This window comes from Culex quinquefasciatus, chromosome 2 (genome assembly GCF_015732765.1).
Source record: "Culex quinquefasciatus strain JHB chromosome 2, VPISU_Cqui_1.0_pri_paternal, whole genome shotgun sequence".
In the NCBI taxonomy this organism is placed as follows: Eukaryota; Metazoa; Arthropoda; class Insecta; order Diptera; family Culicidae; genus Culex; species Culex quinquefasciatus.
This window is the reverse complement of record NC_051862.1, coordinates 213,902,061-213,914,861: the sequence shown is the minus strand read 5'-3', so window position 1 is coordinate 213,914,861 and position 12,801 is coordinate 213,902,061. Positions and strand designations below refer to the sequence as shown.

At 32.9% G+C, this 12,801-nt stretch overlaps 1 protein-coding gene across 1 annotated transcript in view; it reads right to left on the bottom strand.

Moving 5' to 3' along the window:
• Positions 1–12,801, bottom strand: part of LOC6050285 (neural-cadherin) — a 103,884-nt gene that overhangs the window by 51,350 nt on the left and 39,733 nt on the right. Inside the window, exon 4 of the mRNA XM_038253578.1 lies at positions 11,435–11,599. Within this exon, the coding sequence (XP_038109506.1) occupies positions 11,435–11,599 (165 nt within the window). The remainder of the gene's footprint in view (positions 1–11,434; positions 11,600–12,801) is intronic.

The following is a 12,801-nucleotide window of genomic DNA, read 5'->3' as shown; positions in this document are numbered from 1 at the left end:
GAAGAATTTGAAGAATTTGAAGATTTTGAAGATTTTGAAGATTTTGAAGATTTTGAAGATTTAGAAGATTTTAAACATTTTGAAGATTATAAAGATTTTTAACATTTTGGAGATTTTGACGATTTTAAAGATTTTGAAGATTGTGAAGATTGTGAAGATTGTGAAGATTGTGAAGATTTTGAAGAATTTGAAGAATTTGAAAAATTTGAACAATTTGAAGAATTTGAAAAATTTGTACAATTTGAAGAATTTGAAGAATTTGAAGAATTTGAAGAATTTGAAGAATTTGAACAATCTGAAGAATTTGAAGAATTTGAACAATTTGAAGAATTTGAAGAATTTGAAGAATTTGAAGAATTTAAAGAATTTGAAGAATTTGAAGAATTTGAAGAATTTAAAGAATTTGAAGAATTTGAAGAATTTGAAGAATTTGAAGAATTTGAAGAATTTGAAGAATTTGAAGAATTTGAAGAATTTGAAGAATTTGAAGAATTTGAAGAATTTGAAGAATTTGAAGAATTTGAAGAATTTGAAGAATTTGAAGAATTTGAAGAATTTGAAGAATTTGAAGAATTTGAAGAATTTGAAGAATTTGAAGAATTTGAAGAATTTGAAGAATTTGAAGAATTTTAAGAATTCGGAGAATTTGAAGAATTTGAAGAATTTGAAGAATTTGAAGAATTTGAAGAATTTGAAGAATTTGAAGAATTTGAAGAATTTGAAGAATTTGAAGAATTTGAAGAATTTGAAGAATTTGAAGATTTTGAGGATTTTGAAGATTTTGAAGATGTTGAAAATTTTGAAGATTTTGAAGATTTGGAAGAAAATTCTGATAATTTTGAAGATTTTAGAAATTTTTAATTTTTTTTCTATCTGTTTTTTTTTATTTTGCTCAGTGAAAAAATGCGAAAGAGTTTCGTCAAAGATCTCGCCAAATCCAGCCTGCTCAATTTCCCACGATTTCCAACTTTTTCATTCGACTCACTAAACTTCAGACGAAATCGTTTTCATCGAGTTTTTCCCGAGGAATCAAAGATCACTCCCGTGGAAGGAAAAGAGAGCAATAAATACCAGCGAGTCGTTCCACTTTTCAGCGTAATTAAGTTTAAGTGCCCTTGTGACGGTGCCAGAGAGCACGAAACCATGATCCAATTTTACGAGTCGCCTTTCACCGAATCCGCTCCGCAAAATCTTGGTTGAAATCTTTCTTGATTGCTATCTGGGGTCGTATTTTGCGAAAGACTTTTCGCGGGGAGGCTTATCTTTTTCTTCCGGTTTCAATTTTGATTTCCGACTTTTCTGAGGGATTATCAATTTAATTCTGCTTTTACTGGGTCCTGGGAAAGGAAACCATTGTGGGTTTTACTTTTTTTTTGAGAGGAAAATAAAACTCTGCAAAAGTGACCAGAGAAGAAGTTACTTTGGGCAGTCGCTCTAATTTAATGGCCTCTTAATACGACAATAAATAGCAAAATAATGTCTTGCTCGGCAGAAAATGAAAATTCTGCTGATTTAGATTGAAATGCTGTGCTTTTTCAGAAAAAGCAAACTTCTTCCTTTCGAAGAAAGGTTGACAATTTCGAAGGGAGCATCGAAGCAGACAATTTAATTAAAACATCGTTACAATAATTTGTTCTGGACGGAATCTTCCCAGAAGAGGTTCCCCTTTTCTCAAAAGTTGAGTGGAATCTTTCATCGTGCAGAAGACAATTACTTGCTCGAAAAACGGGAACATCAACTCACGCTGCGGCCATTTTGTCCCCCGTCCAAAAGCCTGGAACAAATTGGTCTTCACGAGGCAGAATGTACTTTTTCTTAAGAAAACAAAAAAAGTACGCTTTTTTCTTCATTTCCGCATACCTTCCCAAGCAGTGGGAAAATCGTCCAACTTTTCGTCCTGACCGAAAACTTTTCCCCGGAAACGACCACCGGCGGGGCACCTCTGCAAGTTTGCGGGGAAAATCAGTTAAAGCCATACATTTTTATGCTTCTCTGCAGCCGAGGAAAAGTTCTTTTCCTGGGCCAAAAAGTTTTCCGCCACTTTGTGAAGCAGTTGCCAATTGCCACCTGATGTGCGAAACTGGTTTTGTGTGTCTCTCAGGTTTTGGAAAGCAGCGGAAAGTTTCCTTTCTTTTTGAAATAAAAGATGCATTCAAATTGGTCACTTGGTCACTTGGCAGCAGCTGAGCGAAAATTTTGGGGGGGACAATTGTTTAAAGTTTCTATTTGAGCAATGCTTTGAAAATTTTGTTCTAAAAAAAAACAAACTGATATGAATTCCAAAAGGATTGATTCGATTCCTCTACCAACGAGGTAACTTTCTGGTTGTACAAACTCAGCCTTCCCAGGACGAAGTCAATTAACCAAGCTGAGCTAATTAATTTCGCAATCTAATTCAATAAAGCTGACCTGAAAATAATAAAAAATACACTGCTTAGTACCGACTACCCGCAGGGACGTCCCAGTGGAAATAAATAATCCTCGTTAGAATCCGCGCTTTTTTCCCCCTTCCCAGGAGCAGGAAATAAATCCAACCCACAGTAGTAAAAGCATCCAGCGAGCAATAAAAAATCCCAACTCCCAACTCCACCACGCGACACGCTTTTAACGCAAATCCAATTAAGCGCACATTCGTTGGTTCGTTGGAGGCAAAACTCGTCCTTTCGTCCTCTGCCGACGCTCCTAAATCTGGCTCCATTTGTGCGGGAGGTTGAACACCAGCCCGGTGGGGACACACCGCAAGCAAACACATAAATTGCTAATTAGTACGCGTTAATGCGCCCCCAGGATCAGCCATATTTACAGTCGCAGACCCAACTCACCCCAACCCACTACAAACAGGAGGAGGTTGGAACTTTGTCGTCAGTTTGCTGGATTTTCCAACCCCGGGAGATAATGGCGTTTGATACACGTGGTTAAACTTAAGCCATCACCGCCACCACCACGAAGAGACACAACGCGAAGAACATTGAGTTAGCACCCAGGTAGTTAGCGAAAGTTTTCCCTTTTTAAGGTTAATTGATGAAGTCGCGCGCAGCGTTCGACAGAGCAGCAGCAGCGAAGAGAGAAGGAAAGTTAGTAGCAGCAGGATCCGTCACCTAATTTGAAACGTGGCATACACCGTGTGTAAGTGGTAATTTAATGTGGAAGCAGCAGCTTGAAATGACGGGAAATGGTACCACATTGGCAGAGGGGTGTCTTTCTTGGAAGCATGTTTGAGCTAGTAAATTGGCTAAGTTAAGAGATTAAAGACGTATGTTGGAAACTTTCTGAACTCGATCAATAAGGAAAAAAAGTGTTTTAAGTTAATGAGCAAAATCAAAATTTCACACCAGGAGTTTTATGAACTCGTAGAAATCTAACTTTCTACTTTTGAGTTTATTAATTAGCATACAATAAAATTTTTTTACTATCCAAAATGAATTTTTTTTTCGCTCAGATACAATACAGAAGACTTTTAGATTAATTGATTTTTTTTTCATTCTTAGAATATTCTAAAAAATTTTAATTTCCTGAAAAAAATGTTTTTTTTTAACTTCTTGTGTTCCCTGAAAACATCGTTTTTTTTTAATCTCTCAGTATGTCGTTATTTTCTTGATTTTTTTGTGTTCCGAAATTTCTTGACATTTCTTGAAATTTCTTGATTTTTTTTAAATTTTTTGATTTTTTGTTTCAATTGAAAAAAAAATAAATTCAAAAATTTAATAAAATTTAAAAATTTCTTGAATTTTGAAAATTTCCTTAATTTTAAAAATATTATGTTTTTCATATATTTCTTGAGTCTGATACTTTTTTTAATTAAAAAATCTTGAAATTATGAAATTTATAAAAATAAAAAAACATGTTTACAATTATTATTTGAATCTTAAACTTTTTCAAATTGTGTAAATATCATGAATTTCAAAAGTGTTCTTAGTCAAAAAAATTTCTTGACTGTTTTATTTTTTTTTTCAAAATTCTTAAATGATGTAAATTTATTGGATTTTTAAAATTTCATTAATTTTTAAAATTTAATTTTAAATTTGAAATTAGAATTCTAAAAATGTACTAAATTTTTTATTTTTTTATTAAAAACATTGAAGATGTTCCATAAATTAAAAATTTTTTTTATGAATTTCTTAAATTTCAGTTTTTTTTTTAATTTAAAAATGTATTTAATTTGAAATGAATAATTTAATTAATTTAATGAGTTTTTTTCATTTTTGATCTTAAACTTTTATTTTTTTGATTATTTCGCGAATTTTAAAAATTTCCTTGATTTCAAAATTTTCTTGATTTTTATATTTTTTTATTATTTTTTTTAATTTAATAACATTCTGAAATTTTTTAAATATATTAGATTTTTAAAAAATGATATTTTTTGAATATTTTTTGAATATTTTTTTTTTATTTTTTGAATGTTTTTTTGAATATTTTTAGAATGTTTTTTGAATATTTTTGATTTTTTTTTATATTTTTTGAATATTTTTTGAATATTTTTTGAATATTTTTTGAATATTTTTTGAATATTTTTTGAAGTTTTTGAAAGGTTTTTGAATAGTTTTTGAAGAGGTTTTGAATAGTTTTTCTATAGTTTTTGAATAGTTTTTGAATAGCCTTCGAATAGTTTTTGACTAGTTTTTACAATGTTTTTTATTAGTTGTTTTATAGTTGTTGTATAGCTTTTGTATAGTTTTCGAATAGTTTTTGAAGATTTTTTTTAATAGTTTTGGAATATTTTTAAATCATGTTTGATTTTATTTGACTACTTTCAAAGGTTAAAGACTTGACGGTTGAATGTTTTTTTTTACGTGTTATTTTATCTCAATTCAGGGAGCAAATTTCAAATCATTTCCAATTTGATTCGTCATCTACTGTAACTCTTTTGAAAAGTATGTTTTATCGATTTACTGGTAAAGTATTTGGATAAAGTCCAAACAAACTAAAAGTTGAGCAGAAGATAAGTTTAGAAAAAGTTGTTAAATTTAATTAGAATTTTTAAATGATTGTAGAAAATCGCAGAAAACTTTTAATTTTATTTTTTAAATATTTTTCTTACCATTTACTATTTGCCCATGACCATAAGATAGTCATGAAATGAAAAGCAACGATTGAAAAAATGATATGAAATTCAATAAGCAGATATACTAAAAAAAAACAAAAGTGGAAGGCAGTTATGCTGACAATATTTTGAATTTTGTTTTTTGACATTTGCTTCATTTTGAATTTTTTGTCAAAGTTTGTAATTGAACAAATTTCTTTCTTTTTTTTTAATTTAAAATTTAAATAATTATTGAAACGGCCTCTTCAAATAATTAAAAGCATTCAATGAAGAAACTAAGTGGTAAAATCTGCGCAGAACTCAATTAGCTGAAGTATATGAAAACTGTTGTCTGTTATTGATCGAGCTCAGTTTGCTGTCCAAAATACTTCCAAGAAATAACCCAATTAAGCTATTGTTAGTAACCAACACGGACGGACACCACCACCACCGACACCACCAAAAAAAAGTTCGCAGCGGAATGAGAGGAGGACCTGCATAATCCGAAACGGAACGTCCAGCTCCTCGTCCATGGTGCGCTCGTACAGCTGCTGGGGGAAAACCGGCGGCATGTCGTTCACGTCCTTCACGTTGATCACGATGATCGTTTTGTTCTCGTTCAGGCTGTCCGAAGCCACCAGCGTCAGGTTGTACTGGGAGTTTCACGGTGCGAAATTTGCAGGTGGAAATATAGAGAGGAAACAAATAATGTGATTAATATTCGAGTAGGGTGTGTGGGTGTGCTTTTTTGGGGTGGGAGATGTTCCCAGAATCCCTCGTTGAATTTTCGCCTTTTCCGAGTTTCAATCAGAATTTTGGCAAAATTATTCCCCGAACGGGGAGTTGTTTCGGCGCTGTGATGTAATGGATGTTGTCTACATTTGGGCGCTTTCGATTTTCTCCGCTAGATGGCGGATAAAAGTTTCAATAACTACGTCAATGAAATGTGATACTTTCGGAGCATTTTGATTGAACATTGTTCACTGAACATTTCCACCGAACAATGAGACCAGAATAAAGTGGCAACAATAGAAAAATCGTTCCGCGAAATGTATTGTAATTTATTCGAATTACAACCTACCGTTCTCGATTTCATTGGCGGGAAATTTGCACTTCCTTCCAGGTTGTAACTCCCAGAGTAGGAGGAAATCACCGATCCCCACGACCTTACCCCCTCAATAATCATTTGTCGCACCCACTAATTTAGCAATCAAATTTACAGCCAATTAAATTTTATCACCCCATTTTCCTGGCGACAACGACGTCAACGCCGACGATACCCATTCCTGGAGAAAATGGTTCATTTCCCCGATAATTTCTAGTTGTTGCTACACCGCAAAAAAAAAAACTGTTTTAAATTGCTTTTTTTAAATTTCATTAAAATTTCATAACAATCTTTTTTGACACAAATCAAACGGTTCAATAGAAGAAATAAAAAAAAAACACAATTTCATTTTTAATTTTCAAAATTCTTTCAACTGTGCAACATCCAACCCGGAGGCCAGAAAAAGGGGGGACACTGTCTTGTGCGATGCTTAGCAGCCATTAGGATGAGCCTCGTCTCGACTCGTAACAGGTCGTCCCGGCCACAAATCAGACTGATGGCTGGTCGTAAATATGTAAGTCATCCTATACTTGCGCAAATGGGTTCGGGAAGAAGCTTCAGGCTGTACTATTTGCAAGGAAAGGAGACGGATGCTCGATCGACCACATCCGGTCGGCCCCGGAAGTGAAAGTCAAGCACGGAGACGGAAAATTTATGCGGGTTTCCAAAGCGAAACTGCACGCTAAATTATGGATTTCGGCATTTCGGATAGTGAGCCGGAGTAGTTGCACACATTGCATTGCAGGAATTGTTGATTGAGTGATGGTTCGGTCCAACCCAAGGAATGTTGGTGGGACGGGATCACGCAATCCGGGGGTGGAAATTTATCGAATTTCTGTTGGAGCGTGCAGTGCAGATGATTTCTGGAATGCCACGGATGCTTGACTTGAAATTATCGATATATTGTGAGATTTTTCGCGAGTCAGAGATCCGCTGAGAATTCCGAATAAAAGGGGATATAATCTGGCAGTGTTTTGGACTAGAAGATCCCTAGGTCGTGAGTTGAAATTTCAAGCTAGGTTGATGAGGATTGTTCCATAAACAAGTTTATTAAATAATAATGTAAGAATTTTGAGGCGAAAAAACATTTTTTTTAAATCTAAAATTGTTTGCATTTTCGTAAAACATGATAACTTTCAATTCTCTTGGTTGCATTCGAAAGGTCGTTTGAAGATCTTCAAACTTTGCCATAAACATTAGGGATTGCTTTCACTTTTTTCATTGCTTTTGCAAATATTAAAAATTAATACTGTTAAAAATAAATATATTTAAAAAACTACTTTGTTTTTTTGCAACAGCCTCCAACACCCATACTCCTTTAGGTTAAAAGTAAGGGAATTTCATGAACTACGGCATACGGTAATTTAAAAATAACTGTATCTCCAAGCCATTGCATCGTATCAAAAAGTGGTCAAAGAAAAACTTATAGGAAATTGGACGGGATTTATAAAAAAAAGCACTGAAATAAAAATACACGCTACTTCTATAAGATATTTCAATTCTTAAGCTGAAAAGTAAAATTTAAAGTGATGTCACGATTTGTTTTCGTTCAAAATTTTAAAGAAGCTAGCCTAAGATTTTGACAAAAGACTTACGAAAAATGCAGGATGGTATGTCTCTCCTTAAAAAAACATACAAAAACAATAATTAAAAATTGTTTTTTTTTTTTTAAATTGGTCAACATTTTCAAAAACCGATAGTGGAAATCGATTCTCCACACAATATTGACCATTATCCTGTGTCCAATCCTTGCCAAGATACAGCGGTTTTAATAATAAAAATGTTAAAAAAATAGGTTTTTTGGTGGTTTTGGCAATTTCTTTATGACAGAATTTATTTTTCAATCTCGAAAATATTTTTACCGGAAAGCTCATCCAATTTCCCATTAGTTTGCCAATGACAGCTTTTCAATTGTATGTATTGGCTTACAGATTTCTTGCTCATTGCTCATTACTGAAATCATTACTGAAAATAGAATATTTTTTCAGTGTGATAGGATCCCGGAAAGTAAATAAGCATACAATCAAATTGTCAAATTGAACAGCTGGCATAGGCAAATTTATGGGAAATTTGATGAGCGTTCCGGTTAAAAATATTTTTGAGACTGAAAATCATGTCGGTCACTAAGAAATTGCTAAAAATCATCAAAAAAACCTATTTTTTCAACTTTTTTTTATTTTTAAAGCCGCTGTAACTTCACCATAATTGGATTTAGGACAGTGGTCAATAGATTCCCATTATCGATTTTGAAAATTTGACCCTTTTGAAGATTAAAAAACAGTTTCAGTAAATGGTTTTTGTATTTTTTTAGGAGAGACATACCATCCTACATCCTGAGTCTTTTGGTAACACTTTAGGCTATTTCCTCAAAAATTTTGAATGAAAAAAACATCGTGACATCACTTTAAAATTTAATTTTTAAGCTAATCAATTGAAAAATCTTATGGAAGTGGCGTGTATTTTTCTTTCAGTGTATTTTTTTTCAGTGAGCTCGTCCGTGCCTTTAACCTTTTTTAGATAAGATGCAATTTCTTTGAGATACAGTTATTTTTAAATTAAAAAAATAAAAAAAATATTTAAATTACTTACGCCCTCCTCAAATGTCATTTTCGAGTACAATTGGCTCAACATATACAAAAATGGCTTATATAGGCCTAGGATAAAATGTCTCAAAAGTTTCATTGAAATCGGAGAGGGTCGGGTACAAATGTACCAGAAAAAAAACCTGATTTGAGCTGGAATTGCTCCTTGTCTCCAGAATTTTTCAATATAATTTTTATTGTTTTTGATTATATATTTTAACAGAACTGCCTAAAAATGAAAAATTTTCCGATGATTCCGATGAATCATTTAAATGTTTCGAGAAAACAAAACAGAATTGAATCTTTTTTTTGTGGAATTAGAAATAAAATTAAAACATGTTCAAGCTAAATTCTTAAGTTATATTGAATTAATTGCTAGAATGTTCATTGCACATGATTTTACATTTTCCGAAATTTTGATGTTTATGTTTTTTTTGTTAATCTGTCTTTTAACAAAAACCATAAGAGGTAAATTTGGTTGAAAAAGCACAAACATGCTTTTAGAGACAAGCACTGACCCTTTAAAACCCCTTGAAACTCCTTATTCACGTTTAAAATGTCTTTTTGACTGCCTTTAAAATCACTTTTTACGACTTTTTTCGGCCTTTTTAACCTATAAAATCTAATCGTTTTGCAAAAGCTTTGATGAATAACAGATCGCTTACTTCCTGCAAAGCTATTTTGTTTGATTTCAGTGGAAAACGCGTGCTGTTCCCCTGATTTTAAAACCTTTTTTTTAAATAAATATTTTTGAAGCGATTTAATTTTCATTTTTTTTAAATTGATTTAAATCCATTTTTTCCAATAATTATTTTCTTCATTAAATAAAATCGAGAGACTTGAAAATAATCTCTCGATATTTCAAATTTTCGAAGTACTAAGGTTAAATTAGAGAAAAATCCTAAAAAACTAGATAATAATAGAAAGGCGCTTTTTTAATTTTGCTTAAATAATCTATAACAATTTAAAACCCTACTTTTTAAAAATTTTACATTGTTATTGTAAATTTATTCACAAACGCATAGCGGAAAAATTAGCCGATTTCAAAATTAACTGATTGAGCCAAAATTGAAAAAAAGTTATGCTCTGGAACATATTATCAACTTTATGAAAGGCTCTGCAGCTTTTTGTGATTTTTGGCTAAGAAGACTTAGTGACTTAGATACGGAAATGTTCAATGACTGTTATAATGGTAACTTAAACTTATTGAACCTTTCAAAAAACCGAAAATTTCCGATTTTTTCAAATTTTATAATTTTATAGTAATAAAATTCCACAAAAAAAAAATGATTAAGAAAAAAACAAAAATTTAGTTTTTATCTCATCCTGAACTCGTCTTCAATTTTATCCAATTTTATGGTCGTCCAAATCGCTATAATAAGTGTAAAATAGATTTTCCGAAAAATGATTCAGTTCTGAAGCTTAGGTGTCTTGAGAAGAGTTGTTGCAAATGGTAAGGACAGCTTCTCGCTTGGTTGAAAATAAATGTTGTTTACAATTAGAGGGTTTTGCAAAAATCTTACCTCAGAGGAATATTTTTGAGATTTTTCTGACGTCTAGCAAGTTGATCAGCTTGTCAATCCAAGCAATTTTGTTCAAGACACCAACATTTTAACTCGCAATCTACGCCTCCTACGATCAAATTTAGAGAAAGCATCTGGGCGAACCTTCAAAAATCAGTGTTTTGAAGGCGGATATTCAGGTTAGAGATTTAGGGAAAAGTAATGTTCCGGGTACTTTTAGAGCTTTAAAAAATAGACATTTTTGTTTTTTAACAAGTCAATTTAAACTCAAGAGTCAAAAGTAACAGCCATTTTAAGATAAAAAGTAGCAAATTTAAAAAGAAACTATCTTGGAAAATATAGCAAAATAAAGAAGTTATTATATCGAGTACGAAGGCAATCAAGTTCATGTAGATGACAAAAAATTAATATTTTTTAAGTAATTGATCAATTGTATGTTATTTAAGAGACAAAAAAATTAATCTGAATGACTTCTGATGACTCTCGATGACTCACGAAAATTTCATTTTCAAATTTCAACCATTTTGAAAGAAAACTCTACCGATCAATTGCTTGATTTTTTTTAACATTGCTTGGTTTCAGCTTTTAAAAGGAAACCAATCAAGTAAAAAAACACTTGAGTTCGAAGGATACGATGATTTTTCTCAACTTTTACTCCAATTTCGCGCTAATTTCATCAACTTTCGCTAACCTAATCAACACTTGTTCCCCAACAAGAAACTTTCACATTTTTCATCGCAAACTTCAACGCGAACCGGCTCGTTCGCCACGGTCTGGCGAACTGACGAGGCCAGACTTTGGCGCCGCTGCCATCGTAATTGACGCGCGCCCCGGCAACAACGGTCCAAAGCTTAAAAACTCACTGAGAAAATGTACCTACTTGGAAGATTTTCCGACGCCGTCGTGGTCGGAAAATTCAAAGCGTTCCGATCCGGTGCCGTTTCAAGCCTGCTCAAAAGCCCACAGAAGCATGCTAATTCTGGGAAATCACGGCTCGCAAATCCGGTCACTTTCACTTTGGAGGTAATTTTTTTTTCGACGGGTGGTGGGGGAAGGAAAATCAAAAAAGGAAAAGTCAAGAAGAAAACATTCGGGATGGGGATCAACACGCAACTTGCAAGCAAACAAACAAAAAAAAAAAAAAGGTTTAAAACTCGTCAAGCAAAACAAAAAACGGAAGACTTTTCTCTTCGCCAGACAGGACCTGCAGGACGCGCTTGGGCAGATTCCGGTCGTCCTCCTCGGTAATCTGGGTGCGGTACGTGGGCCGCTCGAACACGGGCGGGTTGTCGTTGACGTCCTTGACGTGGATCACCACGGTCGTGTAGTTTTCCTTCAGGTTATCGGACGCGGCCAGCCGGAGTTCGTACTGTGTGGGTTTGCGCGTGGTAGGGGCGTGAACAATTTTGCGTGTGTTTGTGTTAGCAGGGGAAAGAGAAAAGAGTAAATTTATTCATGGTTTAGTATGCGTGAGCGCGCGTAGTTTTCCGAAGAAAAAGTTTTTCACCAAAAAAACAACAACAAAAGAAAAATATCAATCAAAAGAAGAATTACGAGGGTGATAAAAACGCAATAAATTAAACAACCGGGAGCGATCGATCATTAAATTTTGCGTGCCACTGCATAACATTTTCCTGGAAAGACACACACACTTAATAAACAGCAAAGTGGAAATAATTTTCCCGAAATGAGTCCCACTGACGAATATTAATTAATAAAATATTTTTCGGACAAAATTAATTAACCGGTAAACGGTATTAAATGGCCTTTGTTTTCCGATTTTGTGGCAATTTTCGATGAAAGATGGATGGTGAGAGTGAGAAAGAAACTGCTGTTTGGTTTATTTCGACCAAATCGTTGAATAAGTAATTAAAATAATATTGCCTTCAGCGTGGACTCGTTAAACAGAAAATGATTGATTTTTACCAAATTGGCTTGAAGGTGTTTGATCTCATTCAACAAAGGCCAATGATTGAATGAATCAATCATGTCGAGTTCACAGAATTTCAAGGTATAATGAGTTTTTTGTTTTTACATCCACCAAAATCTATTGTCAAAGCAATCAATTTACACTTACACCAAAATAAAGCAAAAGATTGGAAATTTCAGCAAAAATGCCCGTCAAATAACAATAAAGTGCTTAATTGTCTATTTGATCAGTTTAACTCAACTAAGATTCAATCACCTTCATTGTATCTTGGCATCGATGATTTTTGTAATTTAAAAAAATATTTTATTTTATCTAATAAAGTATGATTTCAGTGACCGGATAACCACATGCTGAAATTTATTCTTTTAAAACATAAAATTGTGAAAAATATCTTTTCTCAATTCAACCATCTGTTCCACACTTTTTTTTGCAAAGTAAAAATCTAAACAAAGAAAATTAACTTAAATTGAAATAAATTTTAAACTCGCTTTAACATGTTAAAAAATACTAAAAACGCAAGGAAATGCTTATTTTAATGAATTCACTAAAAATTTTGAAAAATCTGATGAAAAAATGTTTTTCCATACAAGTTTCTCTACAGTTTTGGAGGCATGTCATACAAAATGAATATGCAAATGTAA